The 18,355-nt window shown below is 42.3% G+C and overlaps 1 protein-coding gene across 6 annotated transcripts; it reads right to left on the bottom strand.

Annotated features, from left to right (window-relative positions):
- Nucleotides 1-39: 39 nt before the first annotated feature.
- LOC130183466 (polyhomeotic-like protein 1) lies at nt 40-17,979 on the bottom strand. 6 transcript variants are annotated; one of them, XM_056398899.1, is made up of 15 exons: nt 17,709-17,979; nt 16,021-16,145; nt 13,955-14,071; nt 13,381-13,452; nt 12,890-13,018; nt 11,644-11,808; nt 11,418-11,499; nt 9,280-10,274; nt 7,849-7,984; nt 7,587-7,759; nt 7,383-7,473; nt 6,078-6,165; nt 4,869-5,094; nt 3,297-3,504; nt 40-3,176 (listed from the first exon to the last, which is right to left on the bottom strand). In XM_056398899.1, exons 2-15 carry the CDS (start codon nt 16,141-16,143, stop codon nt 3,025-3,027), a joined length of 2,757 nt encoding a protein of 918 aa, XP_056254874.1. In that variant the 5' UTR covers nt 16,144-16,145; nt 17,709-17,979; the 3' UTR covers nt 40-3,024. The 6 variants fall into 6 exon arrangements, with proteins under 6 accessions (XP_056254874.1, XP_056254873.1, XP_056254876.1 ...); XM_056398898.1 differs by having other exon boundaries at nt 16,021-16,148; nt 17,709-17,978; XM_056398901.1 differs by having other exon boundaries at nt 4,869-5,076; nt 16,021-16,148; nt 17,709-17,977.
- Between the last annotated feature and the right edge of the window lie 376 nt (nt 17,980-18,355).

The raw sequence follows: 18,355 nt of genomic DNA, 5'->3' as shown, positions 1-18,355 counted from the left end.
CATTCCCTCATTTCACAAATAAAATCACAGGCAACATAGTTTTAAACAGTTCCTTGATTATTTATTTGCATGATAGTATTGTTAACGTCTCCTCATCAAACCCAGTCCCTCCAAGATTTTGCAGTTTTTTTGATTATTGCAAGGAAATACTTTTTGATTCTGAAATAGCTTCTTCATTAAAAAAACAAAACAAAAACAAAACATAACAATTTTGTAGAATCCATTGTTATTTTGTGAGAAAAGTGCTACTTTTTGGGAGAAGAAGTTGCAATGATCTGCTTGTAAACAAACGTTACACCAGTAATCACAGCAGAACTGCAACGATTTAAGTAAGAAATTGTGGCTCACAAGTATAAGTGGTATATTTTTTTGGTCTTCACGATATGCTGAGGGACCAGCTGATTTAAAATACTCCAAAATCCTGGGGCGACTGTGAAATATAAACACACAGCTATCAAAGAATATTATCCTTTTTGAAAGAAAATACTGTAATGGCCACAGTCACTAACAATAAAGCCAAAGATCGCTATAGCTAGAAAGGTAAATACTGTTGGTAGTTACACGCTATGTGACGAAGCTATGAGGAAGACAGCAAGTTTCCTTGATCAAGGGAGCTACTATTCAGTCACACTTCTTTTTTTTGGAAAAGGCAAAACATGTCATTGCTTGAAGTAACAATTGTAAAAAAGTAAGCACTAATATAAAACAAGGAATGATATGAAAAGCAGTTAAAAAACAGACAATCCTTATCTAAACCTATTGTAGAGACTAGTGAGAAAGGCCACAAGGTTCACAGAGAGATAACATGAGAAAACTCCTACGGTAAAAAGCTCAAACAAGGCAGTCCAGCAAACAAATGTGCATTTAAATATAAAGGCAAATTTTACAGTTATTACAGTATAGTTTAAGGTTTCATTCATTCACACGCTCAATCAGTCAGGTATGATTTTTTTTCCATCCATTAGAAACATAGGTCCACATGTAGCTACCAGTCTCTTCTTCTGAACAGACTGTGGTTTTTGTTCAAAAAGGCAAATTAAAGGTCCCATATAGTAAAAAGGTAGATTTCCATGTGTTCTTTGATTATAAAGCAGGTCCAGGTTCTATATTAATACTGTGAAAGTATCAAAGCGCTCAGTCCACAGAGAAATGAACACAGCCTGTATTCAGAAACTGAACCTTAAAACCAGCCGTCAGGACTTCTGGAACTGTGATGTCACAACAAAGCAGTCACTGCTCTCAGCCACGCCCCAAACGCCACCCACCTGGACCCACCATCCAACTTTGCAGGATTTGGTTTCTCTGAGTGTTAACCTGTAATCTGCTAGATTTTTATTGGATTCAATCAGAAAACAGTCAGCCAATCAGAAGAGAGGCTCAGAGTTTCCTCTCTTTGATTGGCTCACCAACATGTTGTTACCAGAGCTCCAGAGAGAAGCCAGAGAGAGGAGATGTAAAACTACACTGAGATGGTTTTTAGTTCTTAAAACTACAAATATATCTGGTTATGGATCAACACTTCAAATACAACACTGGAAAAGGTTAAAATATGGGACCTTTAAAGTTACTTCATATGAACAACTTCTATCATCCTTCATCTCTTTCAGCTTTTTCTTTTAAACTTTATGTCACTACACAAAATCAAGCCCGTGACGTTACCCGTCACTCGTACGCATGCCGCAACAAGCAGCTGGTTGTACCGTTTCAAATCTGTCAAACTGCCTAACAGAACAAAAGTCACAGATTTTGCAGATTTCAGTCCTTTTTAAGAGTCAACAATGAGTCCTCTGTTAAGAAAAAACTTGAAAAGGCTGGATCCCCTTAAGATACTGAGTGAAAAAGTATTTCGAGTAGAGTTTTGTCTACTGCTGCTGTGCTCTGTGAGTAATACAGATGTGAGAAAACAGATGTAACATCAGTATTTTGAGATATAAAATGCTCTCTGAACCTCGAGGGGTTTGGGTTTCATTTGGACTCTGGTCCGGCATCTCTGCAGCCAGTACCCTGTACTCTTCACTATATACCCTGTAAGTTAGAGAATAGGCCACTTTCAAAATAAAAGTGCCATCATTTACAAATGATGATGCCTATTTTTTAACAAAGTGATTATGATGTTGAAAGTACTAGTTTGGTTTTTTTTATTACATACATAACATTAAAGGTCAAAATCATCCGAGTGCTTTCCTTACAAAATACTTTTTCAAAATAAAATCAGATGTAATCTTGAGATATTGACTGAATTCTTTAAATCCTATACGTCTTTCTGTCTGAATCCTGTGCTGACTGTGGCTTAAACCAGGTGAAGAGCTGTAATCAAACACGTTAAAGTGTTAAAGTACAATCGCCAATAAGGAGGGGAGAATATTTTAAAGAACACTTTTCCTGCACCATGAATGAAACAATTGTGCATTCTTCTGTGTGATTCTTCAGAGTTTTGTTTGTTTAGCTGAGTTCAACTTGGAATATGAGATGTAACAAAAGCCTGGGTTAAAGTCTGTAGAAAGAGCAGCAACTTGTAAAATGTGGGAATCCTGTAAGAGTACTGTAGATTTAAGCTTATCCTTGTTTGCTCATTGAACTCAATACAGGTGATCTCTGCACTGAAAATACATTCAAAAACCTCCATTTCTGCATTTTACAAGACAGGTGTAAAATTTAAAGAGTGACAAACGAAAATGTAATCACTTGGTAAAAACTATTTCTGCCTGCAAGTGCTGATTTTGCACAGAAACAACATGTATCTTCACCAAAATATAGTTTGTAATCTGTAGTATTTTTTGCAACTGACAGACATGACAGATTTGTAAGGAATTCAGAATACTCCTGTGCAAATACGACCTTTTAAAAACAGTCAACAACAGATTCAAGTTTGTTTGTTTCGGAAACAGACTGTACCTCATACATTCACCTGCAAGGACTCTGACCGCTCTGGAACCAGTTCTATATCTGAACTGGATGCAGGACAAGAGTTTGGGGTAAATGCCCAGGGCTTGACTTTGAACATGGAGTGGATTTATGGAGACATCAGTCTCTCAGATTGTTAATGTGGGCACAGATCTTGAGGGCAGGACCTAGCTTGATGTTCATGGTGGACATGAGATGCTCCTCCTTCAGCAGCAGCAGTGCCTGTCCGTCAATCTCCTGCGACAGGAACTGGGAGGCGAGCTCCTCACAGCCTGTGAGGAAAAAATGGAAGGGTAAGTTACTAAACTTACTCAAAACATCAGTAATTCAACTTGCAAGATGCTTGTTTCTAATGACATAATCAGTATCAGCATTTGTACAGATCCTCCCACCTTGTAGCGAAGAAATAAAGTGTGACACTTCCTCCACACTCCACTGGGCGGGGATCGCAGGCAGGCAGCCGGGTGCGGAGCTCTCCGTCGGGAGCGGGGGAGGCGGCTGGTGGCAGGAGGCCGAGGACGCCGGCGAGAGGGACATGGGGTCGTCTTCATCCTCCTCCCCGCTGGACTCCTCCTCTGAATGGCTGGACTCTGAACGGCACTGTGGAGAAGGGTGGGGGGGTGGGGGGTGCCAGTGAGCGAGGCATTTAAAACTCCACCTTTAGCAGAAGCGTATGGCTGCACTGCCTCCCAGTTTTGACTGTGTGTGACCACATCCATAAATAAAGACCTAAACTGTACCGACAGTCTTAATGTATATAATGAAAATGAAAAAAAGCCCCCAAACTGAGAGAGAATGAATCTAGTTATGTGTTTTGTTTGTAAAGGCTGCACTGACCCTTGAAGACTGAGGTAGGTGTGGATCCAAAAGTTGCTTTTTACCTGAATATATGCCCATCCATATTGTCTATCTCCTTGTTCTATGTGTTATTGTGTTCATCACTGTTGTGTTTTTATCCCATTTTGACTTTACGCTTCATGGCCAAAAATATGGGGATATTGTTTTTTATTGGTGTGGGTAAAGCCCCTTTGTGCACATGAAGGGAAGTCTTAATGCTGCAGCATACAAAGATATTTTAGACAGTAGGTCCTTCCAACCTTGTGGGAAGACCCTTTCCTGTTTCAACAAAACAATGCTCCCATACACAAAAGCTGGCTCCGTACAGAAATTGTTTTCCCAGTTTGGTGTGGAAGAAGTTGACTGGTCTGCACAGAGCCCTGACCTGAACCCCATTCAACAACTCTGGGATGAATTAGAACAACTCTAAAATCTGAGACCCTTCCCAGAGGAGTGGAGTTTGCTATAGCAGCAGATTAAAACCCCTGATGTTGGAATGAAATGATCAACTATCATATGAGTGTCTGCATCGAGCACTGAAACATTTACCAGTTTAACTTTCTTGAATTCTTAATCTTATCTTGATTTTTCCCACTACTAAACCTTTCAAAACTTAAAGGTGCCATATTGTAAAAAGGTAGATTTCCATGTCTTCACTGATTATAGATCAGGTCTAGGGTCTATATTAATAATGTGAAAGTATCAAAGCGCTCAGTCCACAGAGAATATATATATATATATATATATATATATATATAATATATATATATATATATATTCAGAAACTGAGCCTTAAAGTGAGCCATCAGGACTTCTGTAACTTTGTGATGTCACAAAAAGCAATCACTACTTTTGGTTTCTCTGAGTGTTTTACATGAAATCTATATTTTTATTGGATCACTCAGAAAACAGTCAGTGAATCAAAAGAGAGGATCAGAGCCTCCTCTCTTCTGATTGGCTCACGACCTGTTGTTACTAGAGCTCCAGAGAGAAGCCTGAGAGAGGAGATGTAAAACTACACTGAGATGGTTTTTGGTTCTTAAAACCACAAATATATCTTCTTATGGATCAACACTTCAGGTAAAACACAGGAAAATTGTGAAATATGAACTTAAAGACCGGCTCACCTTGACAGGTATGGGTCTCCCTGCTATCTTGGCACTGGCTATTTCTGAGCTGGTCCTGCGGGGAACCCTCCGCCTGGCGATTCCTCCCTCCTCGTCCGAGTTGGAGAGGTGACCCTGGCCTTGATCCTGATCTGGAGGGTGATCCTGACCTTGACCCTGGCTATGACCCTGCCGCACGCAGAAGTGCTGCCTGAAGCTGACGTTGTACCTGGGGAACCAATACATACTGTATCGTAGACAAAGAGTGACATATACGGTACTGAAGCCAAGACGAGCAAAACATAGTCTTTATCTCTTTGCACCATACATGGTATATAACCTATACACATGTAGTGGGCAAAGGGACAAATGCAAAGCAGAAGCAGAAAATGTAAAAATCATATGCTGATGGCATACTGTTACAAACAATGCAGACAGAGCATTGTTTATAAAGTCATCATAAATACAATTTTAATGTTGGGCAAATTCAAAAGAGAAAAACATCAACAAAACTAACTGGACTGGACTGGTATTTGAGTTTTCATGCCATTTTTGTAGAGAAATGAGCATGAAGTGGAGCTACCACAGTATTCAAACAGAAAAATAAACCATGAGAACAGAAAACACACATGCTGTGAAACATACAGCTGCAGTCACCTGAGAATTCACATGTAACTCTCATATTTGATCTCTGTTCAGGACACCGAGGTCATGCCCTCGCTAATATTTCGGAATATTTGAGGATTTAATGACATGAAGAGGAGATCACATTCTGAGATTACACACATATTAGACACACCAAGTTTTAAAAAGGTCATTCTGATATTTTGATGAATCTCAAAATTTGACTCTTTTTTTGAGAGAGGGAAAAACTAAAAACTAAAAAAGTGTTTATTTCAACCAGAATTAAAAACCTGGTAGTAAGGGAGGGCTTTGAAACAACATTTACATCATAACTTAGGAAAGAAAAATTTAGATATATACAATTGAATGGTTAAACAAATAAATACTTCTTTTTAAAGACTCAATTACTTCTAAAATTCAGACTACGGTCAGTCCCTGAGAAACAGATTTTTTTTGTTTTCTCTTTAAAAGGCATAAAACAAAAACGGCCTGAAACGTCTTGAATCTCTTCGAAAGGTGAGAGAAAACAGGCCACAGCAGCTTTACAGTGAATTCTCAGACAGCTTCATCCACTGCATATATTATATTTCATGCATGTTGAAGTACCTCTTGGCACAAGTCATGGAGCAGAACCTTTTGGTGCCTCTGAACTGGCTGGCAGGAGCAAAGTTTTTACAGTACTCACACTTAAGCACTGAGGGGAAAGTTTAGAGAGAGAACAGAGCACAGGTTAAGTTTTATCATTTCTACTGTTTGTACATAAAATAAATGAGCTGCATGACAAGAACAACTCAGATAAACAAGGCAAACTGAGACTGTCTTTATTCTGAGACGAGGAGACTAATGACATTTCACTGTGCTGTTATGCTGCCTGTGGGTAATTTCCAGCATGGAGAGTGTAATTAAAACCTCTGAGCGTTCAGGTCTCCCAGCTCAAACAAACAAGGGTCAAACAAGGGTCAAACAAGGGTCATTCTGTTGCACAGTTTAAAATCCTGTTCTCCGTGTCCATGTTATGTTAATTATGTTTGGAAAGGTTAACTAGCTAATTAGTATGGACAGTCAGCTGGAAGAGCAAATTAACAGCTTTAACTTGCGTCCTTTCCCTTTGATTACGGCTGTTTTGAGAGATTTTAATCATATGATGCTGCAACAGTTTTTCAGATTCTACAAATTTTAAAGCACAGTTGTTTAGTGTTTACAGAAACTTTAAAAAGATGAGAACGAAGACCATGGGCCGATTTCACAAAGATATTTCAGACTGGTCTGTAGTGTTAGGCCAGTCTTAATTTTGCTCACAGATCAGTCTAACGCAAGGGAGACGGTTTCACAAGACTAAAGACTGACTTATTTTAAGACAAAAACATTAGACACCTTACCCCCAGGCTAATCCAGGCCTAAGACCAATGTTACCGTGGTAACAATCAATGACACCTCTACTGACCAGTACCACCCAACAACAAAAAACAGGGAAACACGAGACAGGAAAAGAGTTTTTAAGAGACCGCAGCATTTTTTTTTCCAAATCAGATTTTTCTTTTTATGGTTTTGCGGAATTTCACAAGTGAAACCTTGTAACTGTTGAATTCTTCCAAAAGACAAACATTGTCTGCTTGGGTAAATGGAGCTGAGCAATGGATGCAGTTCCTTTTATATTGAAGAAAGTCTTTACCCAGAATGCATTGTACCACAGTCTATTTTACGACAGTCAAGAACTAAACTGCTTTGTGCAGTGGATGAATTTATACGTCCATATGAAATCTGACTATTTGTTCTATCTGAGCGACAGTCAAAGTCTGTCTTTGTGAAACCGGACCCATGTTTCACACTTTGAGGTCTAATTTGAAGCGTTAAAAGCAATTTTCAACCCAAAGACATGTCTGGAAGGCAGCAGTATTTCAGAGCTGTTACCTGTTGCAGTGGTAACCGCCTCTGATTGGTTAGTGTCCGGACTGTCATTGGTTAAATCGTCGCCGGCCGAGTCCTTCACTGGACCACATACCTGTTGATAAACAGAAAAAAAAAAAAGCTCAGTGACCACTAAAACAGCATCATACAGAGGAGGTGTGTCGTGTAGGTGTGGGATATTAAAGACTACAAATCCCATTTACTCACAGGGAAAGGCTCTGCCCCTTCCTGGATGACGAAGCCCTCTATGAGGTGTGTAAGGACATGAGGTTTAACTACAGCTTGAGGAGGAGGAGCTCTCTCCCCCTGACCACATACACCACGGGACACTGACAGGACTGGGGAGGGAGAGGGCGGGGCTGGAGGAGGAGCAGCAGAGACTGGTGGGGAGGTGAGGAAGATGTGTGTTAGATTAGTCTTATATTATTCATCAACTATGGAGATTTACATGCGTCTCTGTTGTCGTTACCTGCTTCAATGGGATTGGTTGGGAGAACAGAGGAGTGATCTCTGACAGGCTGGATCCGTGGGGGGGAGGGGCCATCTGCATCATTGGCTGAGTTTGAGTCTGATTTCCTTTTCAGCGAACCAGTCATCTGCTTTCCCTAAAAAAAAAAGTATTAGAAATGATCACGCCGAGTACCAGGAGGTCAAACAGTGGAAGCAAGAGATACTAATGAACAGTGTGCTTCAGGTTGTTGTGGAACAAAAGAGAGAAAACAACATAAGACAAGAGAACATCACAGATTTAGGAGTTAACTGCATTTTGACAAACAACAGTTTATCTTCACCCAGCACTTCCCAACCTCACAGTGATGACAAGACTCAGACTTAGGAATTAATTGCCCACACTTCTTCACATCTGTGTCCCAATTCAGGGGCAGCATCCTTTCCGAGGGCCTGTTCAACAAAGGCGTGGCCTACGAAGACTGCTAAGATCAAAATGAGACGGCCAGGTCTACAGAGGACTTTCTATTAATCCTCTGCAATATTGTCTTTATGAAAAATTATTCATCACTGGTGCACAAGGAATCATGGGAAAGTATGCCAAAAACCCAAGAATCCGGAGATATCCTTTTTAGGTTCTTGCAAGAATGTGGACCATATCTGGAGATTTTTTTCTTACAATGCTGCGATCAGAGCATGTCCAGTCCAGATTGCATCATATATGGGGTCATTGTTTGAAATATCTGGGCAACTACATCTCTGGATTCTGGGGTACTTTGTGCAGTGTAAGGATGCATATGAAGGAGCCTTCGAAATGAGGAAAGCCTAGTCACACCGCTGTGACGTGGTCTTCAAATGCAGTCTTTGAAAGATGTGGCCCCTGAACTGGGACACAGCTTCACACAGAGCAAGGCTAGCTCAGGTAATCACTTCACGGCTCTTGCTCCATAATTGAAGGTCTCCTGTGGAGTTTTGTTGTAAACAAGCAAAAGTTCACCAAAAACCACAACATCTTTGGAATGCTTGGAATGCCATATTTTGCATGTCTTCTTCTTCACCGTCTTTGCGAAAGCACTGTTACATTTCTCAGTGCATTACCACAAACTAACAGAGCCTGAAACCTGTATCACATCAGCTGCATTGCTCATATGTGTGCATGTGCAATACCGTGAGTGTTCATAGTACAAACCAAGAGGGACCCATTAAAACAATGATCCATAGTGCTACTAATCAGATACTAGTCTAACTATTCCTTTAAATACCACTGTATTAGAAAAACTGCCATTATATTAAATTGTTGTGAAATCAAACTGTATCTTATTTGCTGTGTTGACTCTGTGGTCCATGTGGAGGAAGTGAAATTCACATATTAAAACAGTAGAGATATTGAAGATGCACATCGGTGTAATAAGGAGTGTATGAAATATTGACCAATAAACAGTGATCAGCTGACCTGTGGTGTCTGACTTCCTGATGAGTCTCCATTGGTGGTGACACCCGCTGACGCTCCTCTCTGCTCTTCAGTTACCAGGGGGAGGGAGAGGGAGGAACGAGACAGCGAGGTGGGGGGAGAGGAAATGGTGGGGGATTGGGAGGAGGCAGGGCTTGAAGCTATGGGTCCGTTCTGACTCTGTCCAGAGCTCTGATTGGCCTGAGGGTGCACTTGAGAGACCTGAGCCAACGGGGGAGCCTCCTGCGGTGACTGAAGCGCCTTTAGCCCCACCCCTCGGCCCACAACCCCGCCCTCCCTGGAAGCGATGGAAGCCACCATGGTGAGCAGGCTGGAAGAGCTGGTGAGGACGGCGGCTCCGTCCTGGCTGCAGCTGCTCCGGGCCAGAGCCAGAGCCTGGGCGTTTCCCAGTGTGCTCTGCCTGGCCCCCACGATCTGGACTGGGATGTGTGGCGGCTGAGGGGGCTGGGCAGGCTGGGCAGAGCTGCTGGATGGTGGTGGGGCAGGCAGGATGGGAGGGGGGTTCCTAGAAGGCAGCTGGAGGGGCAGACGAAGCCCCTGCAGAGTTTTAGGTTGGATGGGGATGGGTCCGTTGCCGTGGCCCGATTTCTCGGCGCTGAGTGAGGTCTTCTGTAGAGGCTGCACCACCAGAGTCTGAGCATTGACCGCCGGTTTGATGGTCGCCGTGCCAACTGGGTACCCGTGCGGCTGTGATGCCGCATTGGACGTTAGGACCAGGGTGTGTGCTGCTGTGGGAGCTGTGGTTCCTGTGGTGAGGGTCCGGGTCCCGTGGAGCAGCAGCTGGGAGAGAGGGATGGAGGAGTTGGAGGAAGAGGAGGAGGAGGAGGCAACAGAGGAAGAGGAGGGGTGGGCTTTGAGGTTGGTGGGCTGAGGGTACGTGGGGATTTTGATGTGGGGGGGCTGGGGCTGAGGCTGGCTTGGCTTGGCGGGAGACTGAGGGTTTGACTGGTGGGAGGGCTGAACCAGAGAGTAGGCAGCTGGGAAAAAGACAACAGAAAAAAAACAAGTTACACACACAGCAGCAGCAGTTATGAAATTTAAACCTGGAGCAGGAACAAGCAGCACTAGCACATTAGCACCTTTTAATTTGAGCCAACATTTGCCTTTTCATACATCCAACTAGCGCGCAGCAACACGGGAATTCACCTGGAGACGTGTTTCCGTCCACCTGATGAACATCCACACTCCTTTAAGCTCCTTTTTACACTAACTTTGTCTGTGTTCTGCTTCTCACTGAAAACAGCTGCGTGGAGCGTCTGAAAATTACACCAATGAGAGCAGTGAGACTTAACCGAAACAGTAAAGTAGTCCCATGATGCACTGTGCTCTCTCTCTCTCTCTCTCGCTCTCTCTCTCTCTGCATTCATATCATACTAATGCATGTCATTAACTTTGTATTTTCTCTCTACTGTAGTTTGTGACACCCCCCCTCTCTATTTTTATCATTGGTAATTGCTGCTGTTATTATTGATAACATCATTATATCTGTGGGTATTACTATTATCATTTTCACTATAAAAATGAACAGTCAACAGTAAATACAGCTGTTCCTGGTCTCCTCCCCCACCTTCTGTTTGAACTCTCCACTGACACCAAGTGTTTGCTCATTGTGGGAGCTGTTGGGTTTCTCTCTAGTAAAGTGCCTTGAGATAATGTATGTTATGATTTGGCGACTTTATAGATATGTCCTTTTACTTTAGATGTTTTATTTGACACGGCAATTCAACTTATTTTGCAACGTTTTTGGAATTTCTGTGTTGTAGAAGAAATTTGGGGGAAAAAATGTAATTTAATTGAATTGAATTAAAAGTTACAGGCCAAAAAACCAAAACATGATCCTGAAAGATGCAGAGACACTCAGTTACAACTAATTATGCTAATTAGCATAATTAGCATAATTAGGCATGCTACAATGCTAAACTAAGATGGTAAACATCAAAGGTCACCTGCTACAACATCAAATTAGCACGGTCTTCGTGAGCTGAAGTTAGCATTCAGCTCAAAGCAGCGCCTCACAGAGCAGCTAGCTTGGCTCTACACTTTTCATCCATCACTATTCACAGCTGTTACAATCAGGGAGATGTCTAGTCCAGCAGATTGCCTTCACTTTCTTCCCTCACCTGACTCACTCCTCTCTGGGGCTTCAGTCTTAACACCGACACCTTTGGGACTGGACACACCTCGCATGGCTAGATTCTGCACCTAGAGAAAGGGACAGAGAGGAAAACCTGTGTGAAACCAGCACTCCATGGTGGTGGCGGGGGTGGTGGTGGCGGGGGTGGTGGTGGTGGTGGTGGTGGGGGGGGGGTGGGGTTAGGACTCTTCACACACCCTCATTCCACAAACCTGATCATTGTCTGATTGGCCGCTGGAAGAGGAGGTTGGAGTCACCTCTTGCTGCTGTTGCTGAGCCTGTGGCTGCTGGGTGACGGTTGCCACGGCAGCAGTTGCCGTGCTGCCAGGCATGAAGATGAGCTGTGAGGAGATGGGGGCCCTCAGGGAGCGGTTAACCTGCAGGACAACAGGACAGTCCAATACTAAACTAACACTGGTGTCAAGTATGACCTCGGTACCGGCTCGTCAGGAAATGATTTGACTTTAATCACAATAAGATCAGCCTTTAAACTTTCCCCTCTGCTTTAAGGAACTACTGTAATGTTTATTACTTTTTCCCTCTTCACAAAACAGTATGTCAGTGGACATACAAAACTGGCCCACCAGATTATTTTGACAATCAGATTTTCTGTTTTTTTATTCTACAATATCAGACTGACAGTCCCACATTTAGCTGTAATGTCCAAATAGAAAATCTATACACAAAAATTCAAGAACCAGGATGCTAAAATAGATGACGACAACAGTTACCCACAGAATCACTTCCTCTTTAACGATTTTGCCTACAAATCAAAGGTGTGAGAAAGTTCCTTTTTGCAGCAATGCTTTTATTTCGAGCAAGCGGCAACCTCGGAGGCTGAAGAACTAAGCCAACAACGAAGTACCAAAAACTGCATTTCTTCTATTGACCAGTCGACTCTGGCTCTAAAAGGAAGTCAATCCTCATAGACTCCCAGAAATAAACATGTTTACAGCCTGGTACAAAAACAGTTTTGGTCTCTATAGCTAATTTGCTCCTTCATGACAATTGAACAGGGGGCAAATTTTTATATAACTCACCCAATTAAATTTTATTACGGTAAGTTATGTATATATGAGGGCATGCCACTTTGAGGGACAGGTGGGCGAGCGTATGTTTGCCACAAGCAAGTCAGGTACTGCCAAGATGGCGACGGCTGAACAGCTCACTCTGAGCTTACATCTGAAGCTAAGTCCTTTTTTTTTTTTTTTACTCTATGATTTCAAGCTAATGACAGTTTCTAATTCTGAAAATATTCTGAAAGGAAGTTCCAAACGTTCCGTTGCTTGCTTTACAGACTTCTGTAACTGTGACCACATGTTAACAGTGACAAATCAACTTCAATCAATTTCTTAAATTAGCCTTTGATTATGTTCTGGCCGCCATCTGATGGAGTAGGAAAAAAATAAATAACTGGCCCGAGGCCAAACTTACTTGCTGACTGTATGTGAAACTCACCCTCAGGTACATTTGTCCCTGCCCTCCTGCTGTCCCACTCAGCAGCACCGACTGGCTGATTGTGGATGTTGCCGAGGCGCCCATAGGACGGCTGCTGGTTGTGGACCCTGCTCCAGATGTTACACTGGCCTGAAAAATAACAATGTGTAACTTTATCAATCAAACACACTATCGCAGTGCAGAGCCTTGGGGGGTTGAGTTTAACTTTGATCATTTTGATTTGATACAATTTGTTGGAAATTATACTGTGAATGTTTTTTTTGTTGCTTGCTCTTCTGGCTGGTTTGATTTGCTCTGAATGAACCCATTTGTCCTCTTTGGCCCCAGATGAAGGCGTGACATGAAACGTCAGGCTTTGATTCAGCAAATAAAGACGGAGTTTATGAAAAGAGTCTCTGCACGATTGTCCTCCGTCAAGCAGCTGAGGAGGGAGACAATTTTGTTTAGTCAAAAAAAAAAAAAAAAGAAAAAGAACAGAGAAAGGAACGTACAGCTGTGGTGCTGGTGGTCTGAGACGAGCTGCTGCTGGAAGGACTTGACTGACGACTGGCAGCCAGAGTGGCCTGGGAGGAAGGGGAAGGGGAAGAGGAAGTTGAAGTGAGGTGAAACCAAGAGAGAAGAGAAGAGAAGAGAAGAGAAGACAAGAGAAGACAAGAGAAGACAAGAGAAGAGAAGTTTTAGGTTTCAATCTTCTTCCAAACAAAATCCACAGTGACATGTTTACACAGGCTGCCATGTGTTTAAAGCCACACATGGCTCTTTGTTTTGGTGACTAACCACAGCCGTCCAGCAGCTACTGCACCCGTGGTTTTCACATCTTTTTCTGGCGGTTTCCAGAGTTTGCTCTTTATGCAGAGCTTCCTCTCGCTGGTGCACGCTGCGGTTATTTTGTTTTGTTCTGTGATTCCGCTGGTCTCTTTCATTATTTTAATCTTTTTCTCTGGCCGCCTTATGTTCTCTGCCTCTGACATTATTTCTGATTTGCACGTGGTAACGGTTACATGAATAAATCAATTTGTAAACAATCTTCGACATCAGTTTAGAGACAGTATACTATGCATATACCTTTACCTGTTGCACAGCGGCCAGGTTCTGCAGCTGGGCGTTGTTGATCTGCTGCTGCAGCATCAGCTGCTGGAAATACTGAGCTGCATTGGGCTGCCTCTGTAACGCCTGCAGGGCCTGGAGGGAGGAGGAGAGAAAAGAAAAATGAAGGGGCAGTAAAGCAAGTGAAGAGAGAGGTTAGACGACAGTAGAAAAGAGGAGGACATTTGATCAGAAGAAGTGGAAGCAAGGAAGAATGAAAGAAGTTGGACTAGAAAAGAATAAAAGTATAGTAACATGAAAACTGAGAGAGAAGAGGAATAAGAGAAACAAGGGCAGAGGAAGCAGGGAAGGATAGGCGCTGTAGCAGGGTGCTGAGCCTCCTGCCAGCTGCCTGATGTATGAGCTGAGGCTCATATAGTAATAAGTTGTAAGATGAAAGCGAGCGCGGCGGGCTGGATTAGTGCGAGCAGGGTGACAAAGACAGATGGCTGTGCAGGGTGACAGAAGCCCGAGAAAATTACACACAACCTCCATCAGCACAGAGAGACTCAATCTCTTCCTTCACCTCCCCAATTCAGTCGCTCTCCATCACTTCCTGTCCCTCAGCTTACACATAAATCACAAATTATAGAGACAAACAAGCACGTCCTTTCTCTCCCTGGCTTATACACAAAACGAGCTGCGTTCACACATCAACAAAAATCCAAACCCAGTCTTTTGCCATGTGAAGCTTTTTTCTCATGGAAAGACTTTGTAGATATATTTTTTTTTTATGTGCATGCAGCATTAAGCCTTGTACCAAACAAAGCTTTCATAAAACCATGTTAGCCAGGTTTTTGCTTCTAGAAATAAGAGGCCATATTAAAATGAATAAATGAAATTCATTCATCTTTGTCTGCAGCCAAAAGCCTCTCCAAGTCTCATTTATTTAAATCTAGGCCTGAATCACATGGTTATGTGCACTGATTAGAAATCTGTGAGTACGTTTGTAATGTCCAGCAGTTACAACTGCTAATCCTCCTGCGTCTCAGCTTTGTTACTGGACCATTAGACAGAGACGCACAGTTACTGTAAGACCAAGAGACAAAACCTGACGGGGTAATTTACATGGAGGAAACATATTTCACTGTCGTTGTGGTATTTGTGGGTGAAGTGTTTTCATCAATCCCCGATAAAAACACAAAGAGCTGAATGATCTCACTGCACCTAAAGCAAACGGGTTCAACAAGACCCACAACAACAACTGCAGCATCTCTGTTTGTTGGTCACACAAGCAGCAGCTGGTCTGTTTATCCAATTAGCAACATAGATAAATGAGGTTTAACAATGAGCAGAAAAGTTAATAAACCCTGTGTAAAATGTATTGCTGTTTATTACTGATTAGAGCAGATTAACCCACTAGGATTACCTCAGGGCAGAAATGAACTGTAGAACCCTCATCTAAATGTCACTGTGCTGACGAGCAAATCTTCCATCAGTCACATGTAACAACTGTCATCACACAGCGGATTGATGAGTCAGCATAAGCACAGAAAATATAAAGATACCAAAATGATTTTAAAAAAAAAAGAAACAAAAAAAACACTGATTTTATTATTTTATATGTTGCACACTTGTTAAACCTGTACTACCTTCTTGGATTTATTACATTTATTCTCAATACTGATTTAACTGATGAACTTAAGGGAGAGAAGCTTTTAGGCCTAATTTGACCTGCAATTAAAAATTACATTTATTATCAATTAATCTGGCAATTATTTTCTTGATTCATTAATTAATAACATTTAGTGAAAAATGTTGTAAAGCCCAATATGATGTCTTCAAAAGTAACATTTTGTCCGACCAGAAGATATACAGTTTACCATTGTAAACGATGAAAGAAACCATCGCATGCAGTGAAGTTTTGGTATTTTTGATTAAAATAATTAACAATTAGCGAAATTGAATTATCTGTCCACAAACTAAACAAAGCCTTCGATAGTTCAGGCATGCGCGCACACGCACACACAAACACACACAAACACACACACACACACACACACACACACACACACACACACACACACACACACACACACCCCTACCTGCACAGCCTGTCTTTCGTAAAGAGACATTGAGTTCATGGGAGAGGGGCGGGAGCTGGTCCCAGACGGAGCGCTCCCATTGGTTGAGGCCCCCTGCTGGTTCTGCTCTCCATCCGTCTCCATGGCTGCTGAGAAGACAGATGAGACGTGTCCATCAGTCAAACAACGAGTCAAACACTTTCACCGGCTGATGAAAAAACACCCGTCACTGTTCCTGACAAACAGCGTCCCCCTCACACCGTGAGTCAATACCTCACTGAGGGGCTGATGTTAGCTCTGGCTGCTACACTCCTGGTCACACTGACATCAACAACTTCAGACTGACATTAATAACAGATGTTTTCTTCTGACATTTTCACCAGGAGACAAACACCTGTTTCCTGTAGAAAGGCCTGTAAGACACAGACCAGTGAACGTGTATCAGCCAGGAGACACTGTCCTTAATTCAGGTCAACCGCCATACTTGTTCATGGGACAGAACTACAATGAAAATGAAAAGCAATTAATCATCAACTGATTATTGTTATTTTCAAACAACTTCTTAGCAGCATTTCTAAAAAAATGTTTATTTGTAAAATTTTCAAATGTACACAATAATTTGTTCAATAAATAGTGCCTGACTTTTCTCACAAAGCATCAGTGAAATGTCAGAGAAGCCAGGTGTACAGAGACTCAACACTCTGTACATAAATCTACAAATAAATCCAAGACAACTTCTCAAATATTTTCATAAATAAATAGTCAGATTTGCAAATGCAAGTTGATAATGTTCCAATGCATATATCACTAGTCACACGTATTTCATTCTATAATATCAATCAGCTGATAGTTGTTTTGTTTTTTAAAATAAACAAACGCTTTTGATAAGTTGAATACTAAAGAATTGTGATGACAGATTTGTTCTTTTACAGATAAATAGACCTGTTACATCTTGGTTCACACAGAAAAGCAACACACTGAATTACCTCAAAAATGTTACTGTAATGTAAATAATATAGTGATATGAGTTTTTTTTTTAATCTGTAATATTCTTTAAACTGCACCTGAATGAACCACGGCAGACGTAAAATCCTTCCCCACTCAAGTCTGCAGTTACAACCAGGCTTTTGAAAGCAACAAATAAAAATGTTTTTAAGGTGGGTGAGGAAATCTACTTGGGTGGGCCACAGCAAAAAAAAATAACATGACATGCAACTGATCCACTACATTTTTTTTCTTTTTTTTTTTTAATATGTTGTATTTTTATTTTTTATAATCAAACTGAAAAACCCACAAAACTTGGTCCAGACCTAGTCCAGAGCTTCTACAAAAACTGTTTATTTTATTTGTTTAGTTGTAGTTTCTCCTGCACTAAGTCTGGTATGTGTTTATAGCCTTTTCATCCCTGCAGTATCTTTATACACACACACACACACACACACACTCACACAAACACACACACACCCACAAACACACACACCACCCTGTCCCAGGTCGACCAGTCTGCTAGCTTCAGCCCCCCAAAACCTAAAAACGCCTCCTCCTCAGCTGCAGCCATCCTCTGACACACACACACAGCTAATGTTAGCTAGCTACCGTCCATGTTTCAGACCAGTTAACACTGGATCCACCGGAGGCTACCCCTCCTAGCATCCCGCTAGGCGCTGCTGCTGTCTGCCTCGTTAACGGGGCTCTCGGTCCGTCCTTACCGTCACCGGTCCGGGTCTTCTGCCTCCTGCTGCACCGGCCACCGGCAGGAAAACGACTCCGAGCGACTCCGCGGCCTCCGGAGCTTTCTCTTCACGTGATGTTTGTTGTTGCTATTTTCTTCTTCTTTGCAGGACGACCGCAACAGCACCACCACCTCCTCCACCACCACCTCCACCAGCAGCAGCAGCAGCAGCAGCAGCAGCAGTGCTTTTACTGTTTTGCATAAATTTGCAGCTGATGTGTTGTTGGAGGGCAACGCCTCCTTTTTCCGCTGCTCTGCCTTTTCCGGCGCGACGGGATGACGGAGCAGCAGGACGGGGAGAGGGGGACACTCTCCCCCGGTTTATTTCATCCAGGACCGGACCGAGCCGGTCTGGGACACCGAGCAGGATTCTATAACCCCTTCTCCCCAAATATGCACAGATTGTTTGTTTTCTATTACAACAAAACACAGTAGTCAAAGGGAGAAACTGTTTTAGATACTCTCCAACATGGTCCAAAGATGTTAAAAGTATTTAATTATGATAAATTCCATGATCAGTCTTTTTTCCTATGGTACAAATAATAACAATATCTTCAAAGAATTGTCATATTTGTTGCTAGTCAAGTGTGAGATAATGCAACACATCAGATTTCAGGGATAAAA

The sequence above is a fragment of the Seriola aureovittata genome, chromosome 16, assembly GCF_021018895.1.
Source record: "Seriola aureovittata isolate HTS-2021-v1 ecotype China chromosome 16, ASM2101889v1, whole genome shotgun sequence".
NCBI lineage: Eukaryota > Metazoa > Chordata > Actinopteri > Carangiformes > Carangidae > Seriola > Seriola aureovittata.
This window is presented reverse-complemented; position numbering and strand designations above follow the sequence as displayed.

Bases quoted from the DNA above. Each gene is read 5' to 3' on its own strand.
- LOC130183466 (XM_056398899.1), bottom strand. From the start codon at position 16,143: ATGGAGACGGATGGAGAGCAGAACCAGCAGGGGGCCTCAACCAATGGG. The intron at 13,453-13,954 runs GTATATGCATAG...CCTTCCTCCCAG, and splicing joins CCGCTGTGCAACAGGTAAAG to GCCACTCTGGCTGCCAGTCG. The intron at 3,505-4,868 runs GTGAGCCGGTCT...CCTTCTCCACAG, and splicing joins GGAGACCCATACCTGTCAAG to TGCCGTTCAGAGTCCAGCCA.